At 35.3% G+C, this 11278-nt stretch overlaps 1 protein-coding gene across 1 annotated transcript; it reads right to left on the minus strand.

The window, feature by feature from the left end:
• Positions 1-5087: 5087 nt before the first annotated feature.
• LOC127831556 (E-selectin-like) lies at positions 5088-11073 on the minus strand. The gene is made up of 4 exons (XM_052356537.1): positions 10966-11073; positions 10511-10771; positions 6075-7112; positions 5088-5404 (listed from the first exon to the last, which is right to left on the minus strand). The coding sequence occupies exons 2-4, from the start codon at positions 10746-10748 to the stop codon at positions 5088-5090; spliced, it is 1593 nt and encodes a 530-aa protein (XP_052212497.1). The 5' UTR covers positions 10749-10771; positions 10966-11073.
• Positions 11074-11278: the final 205 nt, after the last annotated feature.

The raw sequence follows: 11278 nt of genomic DNA on the forward strand, positions 1-11278 counted from the left end.
ATTTATTTTGTATTTAGTACGTGTAACCTGAGAACCACTCTTGACAAAAACTGGTTTTACACACAGCACCAATATTGTAAAAGTATTTTTGCACAAGGTAATTAAACTAACTGATAAGTGATTGCTTGATCCCGGATCGCAATAGCAACATGGGAACAAAATCAGTCCAGTTGGTTGGCATTGTCATTAGAGATAATCCTTGTTTAAACGGAAGTGACGTTTCATCACGAGAAAGTGACATCATTCAAAGGTTGTCATTCTAGAGCATTTATGAAAGACCACACGTAGATCAAAATGAAATGCAGGGCTGCATTATTATCGGTATATTAGCAGGAAATAGGTCTGAATAAACATCAAATGTGTCATATAAAATAAAATGGACTGTCCTTAATATAAAATGTTATGTTCGTGAAAATGACATCGTAACATTTCGTATAGTATCACTTAACACAAGTGGATACTAAACCACCGTTTATGCATTTAGACAATCGCGGCGCATTCTACACGATGCTATAGTGTGGTCCAATTGATTCGTTTGAACGTCTGAATTGCGTGTAAAACAAACCTGTATAGAAATGAATTGTATATTTTTTATCAACTCAAATATTTAGTTAATTAACTGTAATGTTTGTTATTCTTCCACTATTAATTCGTGCCTGGTGTTCGTAGGTCTGTTTGGTATTAGGGTATAAACATGCACCGTTGAACATACTTTTCCACAAAGTCAATAAACCAGTGGGTAACAATTTCCAAACGACCTGCGGTTGGGAATCACAGTTGGCCATTTAATTATAATAATATCAGACTTGGAATATTAACCTGCAATTTACATTTAATTATCATGCAAATGAGATGCCCATGCTTATATTCATCAATACATTGATATGGTTAATATAAAGAAAAACACGCATGTCTGTGTTCTGTTACAAACGAATGCTATAATTTAACATATTGCCTTTTAATGAATATGAGTGAAGTGTTGAGCAGATGACTTGTATAACATGTAATCCTCTCTGAAATATAACATTAATTATTGCTTTTGTCAGAGTATAGTTGTCTATTAATCTTCAGCTGATTTGGATAACGAGGCACTTTCAAAACAGAAAAATAAATTACACAAACTTCAATTAAAATAAAAAAATAGTTTTCCAATTAGAAGTACGATTAAACAAAACGTCACACGAGTCATGATGGAAAGGGGCTAAGGTTTAAAAACTAAAATGCGAAATTTAATGTTCTGTATTTTCTTCGAATGTTTTTGTTCAGTCGGCAACTGCAATCTAATTTTAAGAAAACTGTATGCATCTGTTAATGCTGGGAGTTTAATGCAACTTTTAAAACTTATAATCGTATTAAATCGGTGGATATTAATGTGTCGCATATGAATAAACATTCACGATTTGGCACGTCTGTAAAAACTATAAGGTAGGAAATTCTTTTTGAATCAGTGTGTTTTATGAAATGCGTTAGTTATTGTTTGTTAATTGTGTTTGCTATACTTACACTATCTTAGTGATATATAATATCATAACAATATTCAAGTAGTGTACTTATTCAATACAAACGAATGCAAAGTGTCGTGAAATGTGTGTAGGTCATTAAAATTAGAATTAAAATACTACACAAATACGTATATACAAGGAAACAACGACACTTTCAGGAGAAAAATTCATATCTAACTACATTTATATAAGAACGCGAACTATAACTATGAAATAACTTAAGCTGATATCACCACATTGGAAAGGTCAATAAAAAGCAATTGGGTTTAAACCGGCTCAAGGCTAACCGAACCTGACAATTAGCCCAGAATTACGCCGATATTTTGTACGTGTTGGTTCCCACATGACCGATAATACAAATTTACTCCGTCCACTTTCAGTTATCAGGTTTTTCAGTTATCAGGTCGCTTACCGATATAGCCCCGCCCGATTGAAACCTATCATGCTGCTGTTAAAGGTTCAATGACTTGTTTACTTCAGAAAACTACGTTGAACATTTTTGTTTGTATAATGATTAACATCTATCGATGTATTTGTTCAGAACATCGTGACACAGGTTGCTAATTTGCAGATTAATTGAGTTCTTTCATTTAAAAGACAACGTCCGGGAAATCTGATGAATCGACAGTTACAACATGTGTCTTAACAGCAGATTGTGCGCAGAACCGATGACTTAAGATTCTGGAAAAGAAAAAGCCTTATAAATGGCATTACGCATTCTAAAAAAGATATTCCAATGTAGAAATAAATCACTTTCTAACCCATATTAAGATAATGCCAGAAATTTTTTACTAAACGATCATGTGATCTCAACAACATATAGCAAAGTGCTTCGAATTTGCATGCCCACCAGAAATAATTTAGATATCAAGTAGTAGTAGTAGTAGTAGTAGTAGTAGTAGTAGTAGTAGTAGTAGTAGTAGTAGTAGTAGTAGTAGTAGTAGTAGTAGTAGTAGAAGTAGTAGTAGTAGTAGTAGAAGTAGTAGTAGTAGTAGTAGTAGTAGTAGTAGTAGTAGTAGTAGTAGTAGTAGTAGTAGTAGTAGTAGTTGTAGTTGTTGTTGTTGTTGTTGTTGTAGTAGTAGTAGTAGAAGTAGTAGTAGTAGTAGCAGTAGTAGTAGTAGTAGAAGTAGTAGTAGAAGTAGTAGTAGAAGTAGTAGTAGTAGTAGTAGTAGTAGTAGTAGTAGTAGTAGTAGTAGTAGTAATAGTAGTAGTAGTAGTAGTAGTAGTAGTAGTAGTAGTAGTAGTAGTAGTAGTAGTAGTAGTAGTAGTAGTAGTAGTAAATAGTAGTAGAAGTAGTAGTAGCAGTAGTAGAAGTAGTAGTAGTAGTAGTAGTAGTAGTAGTAGTAGTAGTAGTAGTAGTAGTAGTAGTAGTAGTAGTAGTAGTAGTAGTAGTAGTAGTAGTAGTAGTTGTTGTAGTAGTAGTAGTAGAAGTAGTAGTAGTAGTAGTAGTAGTAGTAGTAGTAGTAGTAGTAGTAGTAGTAGAAGTAGAAGTAGAAGTAGAAGTAGTAGTAGTAGTAGTAGTAGTAGTAGTAGTAGTAGTAGTAGTAGTAGTAGTAGTAGTAGTAGTAGAAGTAGTAGTAGTAGAAGAAGTTGTAGTAGTAGCAGCAGCAGCAGCAGCAGCAACAGCAGTAGTAGTAGAAGTAGTAGTAGTAGTAGTATGTTATGTTATATCAGGGCCTTGCCTTTAGGACGTTTTCATTGGCTGATTATTTTGAGGGAACAAGATAGTATCTTGTTCCCTCAATATAAACCGCGTCTGTGATTGGCCGATTATCTTGTGCGCACAATAAAGCGATTGTGTTTTCACGTCTCCAAAAAAAAGACTGGAACACAGACTTATTTTGTGTTTTCCCGTTTTTTTTGGAGCGGAAAACAAAAGTCCGGTTTCCCGTCTTTTTTTGGAGCGGAAAGCACAAGTACTGTTTGCCCGTCTTTGTTTGGAGCGGTGATGTCATTTAGTACCACCGTAGCTTTTCAAGTGAATATCATGCGTAAAACAAATTATTATGTATTTTTTATCATATGAAAGTGTGTCATTGTATGGAAGGAGGGGTAAGTAAGCGTATTTGAGTTTATTTGGTCATATGAGTCGCTCATCTGTATTCTACTGAAAAATAGACACAAATAATTTAATTAATGAGATCAAGTAGGTCAATTTTTACCGAACATAAAATTATTTACACAAAATTCAGATTTTTTTAATTTAAAAATTATAAGTTAACACAAGATTTAAAAGTACGAACATTTTTGAATGCTTAGGTTCACATAAGCGCACAAGCAATACAAAATAAACTGAAAAAACGCATTAAAAACATATTCAAAATGAAAATCACCTTTATATATTTATCACTCATCTTACCGTTGGCTCACTTAAAAGAGGTTCAAATACGCATATTCAAATATAAAAAAAAACAACACCATTTTAATGAAAGTCCACAGTTATAATTATTGTGTGACTCCTCTATTTCCATCGTATTTTATTTTTGCAAATTCTGTTTAAAATTAAAAAAAAGATTATACATATACTGTATCGTTCACGAAGTTTTCGATATAAATCATGGAACATAACATCTATGAAGACTTTTGTTTCCATAAGAACAATGTTAAAATCATTTTCGATTTAATATGTAGTAAAGGTCAATTTATTGTGTATCTTATGTTATGTTTTCATATAACATACATTTACTTTGGAACTTTTATCCTCTCGCTATAGTGTGCGTTTACCCATGAAAGCTGATGCAATACATGTTCTTGTTATCACGGTGCCTATACCACGTGACTTTTTCGGATCTGTGTTGGGAGAATAAAGCGCGTAACCCAGTTAACATTTTTAAGGATCTCTTTTTCAATATTTCACTAGTTGTAATGGGATAAAGTGGAGAGCCCGCTCATTCGTAAGAGTTTTCTATAGGTATCATGCTATTTTAAGCAAATAAGTATTTTTCAGTAAAGTGCAACCGCGCGTGTGAACGGTAAGAAAAATGTCGGATTAGTTTGGGAACTTCATATTACAAACGCGCGGTTGCACTTTACTTAAAAAATACTTATTTGCTTAAAAAGATCATGATACCTATAGAAAACTCTCACGAATTAGCGAGCTTTCCACTTCATTCCATTTAAAATGGTGAAATATTTAAAAAGACATCATTAAAAATGTTAACTGGGTCGCGCTTTATTCTCCCAACACAGATCTTAAAAGGTCACGTGGTATTGGCACCGTGTATGTCCAATCATAATCAAGAATAAGTCTGATACATAGAGAATAACAGGCTACTGTTCCATCGTTTTGCATTACATCAGGCGAGGCTCAGAATTTTATTTGTGCCGAGCCTGATGTATTATAAAACGATGGGACAGTAACCTGTTTTTCTGTTTATCATACCACATTTTCCTAAAAATCTGCAAAACAATCCATTTTTATATTTAAAATGTACGGATCCCCGCTGATTTTGCTGATCCGGCTTTTACACTTTGACATACATGAAGCAACGGCGTTCGAAAAGACGACACGAATACTCGCTTATTTTAAACATCGTATAGAGAAAACAAGTTGTTTGCACTACGAATTGGAAGGGTACATCCGCTTTAATTACGCCACCTGTTCAGTGCCCTCCAAAGTGTTATCAGGTCGGGGATTATCACCGCTGCCAATATGATCAAAATGACAGCAATAGCAAGCCGTCCCATGTTCGCCGAGGATACACGGGGGTCCTGCCTGCTTTCTCTCTTTGATCTTTCCACTGTTGTTTGTGACGGGTCAATAGTCAGTTCTTTGACTAGAATTTGGATAATCTCATCGTTTGTCAAGTTACCCCACTCAGCCTCTGTATTGCAAATACAGGGCATGATGTAGAGATTTTTTAAGACGTTGGTCGGTTTTGCAGTAGTAAGGGTTGTTGCACCTGAAATAAAGTGCATACAACACACGATTTAATAACGTTGATCCCGATTTATAATCATAAAATTATCCGTCACCACACTGTTGCTGTTGTTATTTTCGTAATAATTAACATTATATATAACATCTTAGTAAGTATATACATTGAACGTTGATCTGCAATGCACATATTTATAAAGAACAAATTATATCGGCTATGTATTATGCAACTGATTGAATGTTTGACCGACTGAAGGTTTGATTATGCCCCGTAGCCGAAACAATTTTAGTCTCACAGGTTGTCATCTTTAACAATTATCTAATGACTTTGAATAGAAATGACTTGAAAGAGAATTTAACAACTTAAGCACTGTAAACAGGTTTCCTGCGAGAGAAAAGGGTTTTGTCATAACGACAATCGTCGAACTGGTATTATCCAAATGATGTATAAAGAGAGCTAAAAAGCCATTCTCCCTTGATAATGCTTAAAGTATTTTGTCGTTCCAAAGTATTTTTTCAAATTATATATAAATAGAGGATATGAAATGTGCTTGCAGTATTTTCTAAGGAGCAATTAATTCATATCCGCAAAATTTTGAAATTAAATTAAATATGTTCCATATCATCGAAGATACGCATCAAAATAAATTATATTATTTTTTAAAACGAAAATAAATATTGTATCGTACATGTACCTATTGCTATGCATGAAGATTCTGGTTGACTCCAGATACCAAAGCAGGTGCGCGTAGATGGACCACTAAGCTGGTAACCAGCATCGCACGTGATTTCTGCATGATCGCCATAAGCTTTTGCACCGGAGTAGGAAACCAAGCCATTTGTGATTGTAATATTACCGCATACAATACGTGAACAAACTGGTGCCGCATTGTTCCATTTACCTGTCGCATTGCATGTGTTATTATAAGAGCCAGCCAAGAAATAACCAGCGTCGCAGGAGTAGATTGCTATTGCTCCATACGTAGTATTCGTCATGTTTACAGTTCCATTATTTGGACTGTTTAATGGCCCACAGTCATAGAGTGTGCAGCCAGGGTTTAAATTCAACCAGTGTCCATCTGCAGCGCACATTGTACTTCTTGATCCATTCAAGAAGTACCCAATATTGCATGAGTAGTTGGCAACAGAGGCGTATGTGGTGCTGGAATAACTAACATTTCCATTTGACGGATTTAACATTGGGCCGCAATTTATCAGTGTACATGTTGGAGACCTTCTATTCCATACTCCTGTTCCATTACACGTGTTTGAGTTACTGCCATTTAAATTATAGCCAGCATCGCAAGTGTAATTCGCAATTGCGCCGTACGTTGTCGAGGCGATATTAACGAAGCCGTTATCGGGATTTGATAGATTGCCACAATCGTGAATAATGCATGTTGGGGCCGTCGTATCCCATAGTCCAGAAGCATTGCACGTGGCTATACCAGAACTGCTAAGATAGTATCCAATATCGCATAAGTAAATCGCGTGGTCTAGAAAAGAAGATCCATTAAGGATTAAAGACCCGTTGATTGGCGCAAGTGGTGTCGGGCACGTTATCAAGTCACAAGCAGGTTCTGAAGAATTCCATGTTCCATTGCTTGTACAAAACCTTGTGCTTGACGATGGTAATGTGTAACCCAGTTCGCAAGCATACGACGCAGTGTCCCCGATGTTCAAGCCCGAGGTATACACGTAACCATGCAAGATGTGTTGTAGTTCAGGGCATCCTGAAAGACAAGTCCACGGTTTAATTTTTATAAAATGATTTAATTCTTACAATATATAATTGATACAATTAATATGATTACATATGGTCTTCGTTCGAGAGATAAGTTAAGTATGTTCATTGTATTGCTAACGAGCCATTACGACTTTTCATACAATTTTGTTTTAAATTAAAGGGTATTAAGTTCATGTAAGGTTCAGCAAGCCTAAAAACATTTTCGTCTGTCGGGCTAGATGTTTTCTTAAATGAAAACACGCCTGAACTTATCATATTCGCGGAATTTCCGCTTAACATGAGACAACATGCTAAAACGAAAGTACCATAAAGTTATGGAACGACGTAGTGGTCTTACGTTGTTACTAGGGATGTCAACGAATATCCGAATATCCGAATATTCGGTCCCGGACCGAATATTCGGATACAGTTTTCCGAATCGAATATTCGGAAGAAAAATAAAAAAAATCGAGTAATTTCAAAGACTTTGTATTCGTGAAATTTGCTTCAAACATTGTTAAAAAAAGTTGTTCCTCTTGTCACAATGTTTATTCCTGCTACGCGCGATAATGCGTCGCTATGGTGATGACAGTATACCGGTCATAAATCCCGCTAATTGCCTAACAAAGACAGACACTTTGTGTCAAAATTATGATAGGTGCAAATCGCGTCGGCAATCAAAACACCGACCTGCACTTGATCCAATGACTCGAATTACATTTAAAATTATCAAAGATTAAATGAGTAAAGGAAAAGCCAACTTGGTGTAAAAAACGAATAAGACCGTATGGCAATTAAACCACCGACCCGTCTTGATCTAATAACTCGAATTACATTTAAAATGATCCAAGATTAAATGAGTGAAGGAAGTGCCGACTTGGTGTGAAAAACAAAGAGATCGTATGGTTAGAATCACGTTGTCCAATCAAAAAAGCTTTTAGAAAATAATTTAATCAACCTCTAACGAGTATTTGCGTATCGTATGGTCCAAACTTTAATTAATTACTCAATATTCAATCAGGTATTATACTTAAAGAAATGTTTTTGGTAGTTCGCCCTCATTTAATTGAAAATATTATAATTGCTACACGCATAAAGTAAATCTCTGTCCAAGCAAAATGCCACCTACGCCTTCCGCTGCTTGGAAGTATTTCACGACATCATCCGATAAGAAGTCGCCGATCCAAGTAACTTTTAAACGTGGCAACTTTAAAAGACTGACTGTTTAGTCTGTTAAACAGGTTCAAAGTGTGTTGTGGCTATGTACATAATTCGTTTAAGTTCTGTTTTGTCATGTAATTATTTTGTCGTCATGTAATATTATGTTCCTCGTTCTATTGTTGATGTACAATATTAATAGTTTTAAAACAGTTTTTGTCATTTAATTTTAACAATAAAAAGTAATCAACAAAATCAGCTTCGAATTATCGACGGCAATGCTGTGTCAATATTTAGTCACTTCCGGTGCACTTCCGGTAAAAACGAAAGTAGAATTCTTGGAGTAATGGTACGGTAAACAAAGTTGACTTTTTTCCAACAGATGTTGACCGAATATCCGAATATTCGTTCGAAAGGATGACCGAATATTCGAATACCAAAATCGGTATTCGTTGCCATCCCTAGTTGTTACACTTCTTTCTGTCTTCTTTAGTAGGTGTCTTATTATGTCAAACCGTCGTGATATTTTGTCAAGATGTGGTGTTGACTTGTTAAAATACAGTCTTATTATGCCCAACAGTCGTGTTATCTTGTCCAAATCTGGTGCTTACTTGTCAAAATACAGCTCTATTATGTCGAACCGTCGTGTTATTTTGTCCAAATGTGATGTTGACTTGTCCAGATACAGTCCAACAGTCGTGTTGTCGTGTTCAAATGTGGTGTTGACTTGTCAAAATACAGTCCTATTATGTCAAACCGTCGTATTATCTTGTCTAAATTTTATGTTAACTTGTCAAAATACAGGCTTTTATGTCAAACCGTCGTGCTATCTTGTTCAAATGTTGTGTTGACTTGTCGAACCGTTATGTTATCTTGTCCAAATGTGGTGTTGACTTGCCAAAACTTAGTCTCATTATGTCAAACATTTGGATAAGATAACACGACTGTTTAACATAATAGGACTGTGTTTTGACAAGTCAACATCACATTTGGACAAGATAACACGACGGTTCGACATAATATGACTGTATTTGGACAAGTCAGGACCAGATTTGGACAAGATAACACGACTGTTGGACATAATAAGACTGTATTTTGACAAGTCAACATCACATTCGGACAAGATCATACGACGGTTCGACATAATAAAACTGTATTCTGACAAGTCAGCACCAGATTTGGACAATATAACTCTACTGTTTGACATAATTGGACTGTGTTTTGACAAGAAAACATCACATTTGAACACGATAACACGACTGTTTGACATAATAGGACTGTGTTTGACAGGCAACATCACATTTGGACAAGATAACACGACGGTTCGACATAATATGACTGTATTTGGACAAGTCAGGACCAGATTTGGACAAGATAACACGACTGTTGGACATAATAAGACTGTATTTTGACAAGTCAACATCACATTCGGACAAGATCATACGACGGTTCGACATAATAAAACTGTATTCTGACAAGTCAGCACCAGATTTGGACAATATAACACTACTGTTTGACATAATTGGACTATGTTTTGACAAGAAAACATCACATTTGAACAAGATAACACGACTGTTTGACATAATAGGACTGTGTTTTGACAGGCAACATCACATTTGGACAAGGTAACACGACGGTTTGACATAATAGGACTGCATTTTTACAAGTCAGCACCAGATTCGGACAAAATAACACGACTGTTGGAACAAATCAGACTGCATTTTGACAATTCAACATCATATTTTGACAAGGTAACACGACAATTCGACATAATAGGACTGTAGTTTGACAAGTCAGCACAAGATTTGGACAAGATAACACGACGGTTTGACATAATAGAACTGTGTTTTGACAAGTCAACATCACATTTGGACAAGATTACTGTTTTACATAATAAGACTGTGTTTTTACAAGTCAACATCCCCTTTGGACAAGATACCACGACGGTTTAACATAATAAGACTGTATTAAGACAAGTCAGCACCACATTCAGACAAGATAACAAGACGGTTTAACATATTACGACTGTGTTTTGACAAGACAACAACAAATATGGCCAAGATATCACGACGGTTTGACATAATAAGACACCTTCTAAAGAAGACAGAAAGAAATGTAACAACGTAAGACAGCTATGGCGTTCCATATATAGTTATGTAATTTCTCTTATTGATGTGCTTTCTTCTGTAAGGCTGGTCCGCTTAGTGGCGCAATTCAAACAACGAGACAAATAATATTAACCCAAACCTGATTGGACACTGTCTACGCAAATCCATGTGTATGTAATGAAGCCAACTGTGTATATAGATGAACATGGGCTGCAAGAGTTGTAAATCAAACATTCTTTGTTGTCATTGCCATTGAATGATGATACGCATGATGTGTTTCTAATGCAGTGAGCCATGCATTCTTCAGCATTTTCCAATCCAGAATAAATTACAGAGTTATTGGGCGTAGCAACGTGTCCTTTTTTGTCTTCTTCCATTTTCAAGTGAACACTCAAACAATCTAAAACATAGTAATGTTTGCGTTAAATAAAAGTACTCAGATGTTTTTTAACGAAAAATATTAATAATATCACCACAAATTGTGTAGATTAAAACGAATTACTAAAATAACTTTTTCAGATTAAACATTGCAAGAATGAAAGGATATCGTAAGTACGCTTCATTTGTAATAAAAATAATACAAAGATGACATACTTGAGTGACATACGCGATGCCTAGTAGTAGCATTTGCCCTGTACGAAAGGTGTGACGTATTTCCTTGACAATTCGTGAACCTGTAACATTTCTTTTCATTGAGCAGCCATGATACTATTTGGACATTTGGTTCTAAATCTATGACCTCCACACACTTGATTATTTTGTCGCCTTGTTTGCCTTTTACTTCATCTTTTGTGCATTTGTTTTCGCTTCCATAACAATTTGTACAATTTTGTATATTTGATGAGCATCCATCGGCTATGAAAGAACCTGAAATGAGACATTTTATTCAAACTCTAAGCAGATTTTC

Source organism: Dreissena polymorpha, chromosome 5 (genome assembly GCF_020536995.1).
Source record: "Dreissena polymorpha isolate Duluth1 chromosome 5, UMN_Dpol_1.0, whole genome shotgun sequence".
NCBI classification, from domain to species: Eukaryota; Metazoa; Mollusca; class Bivalvia; order Myida; family Dreissenidae; genus Dreissena; species Dreissena polymorpha.

Bases quoted from the DNA above. Each gene is read 5' to 3' on its own strand.
- LOC127831556 (XM_052356537.1), bottom strand. From the start codon at position 10,748: ATGGAAGAAGACAAAAAAGGACACGTTGCTACGCCCAATAACTCTGTA. The intron at 7,113-10,510 runs GTTTGGGTTAAT...CTTGTCTTTCAG, and splicing joins CGTAGACAGTGTCCAATCAG to GATGCCCTGAACTACAACAC. The intron at 5,405-6,074 runs GTACATGTACGA...ACTTTATTTCAG, and splicing joins ATCTTCATGCATAGCAATAG to GTGCAACAACCCTTACTACT.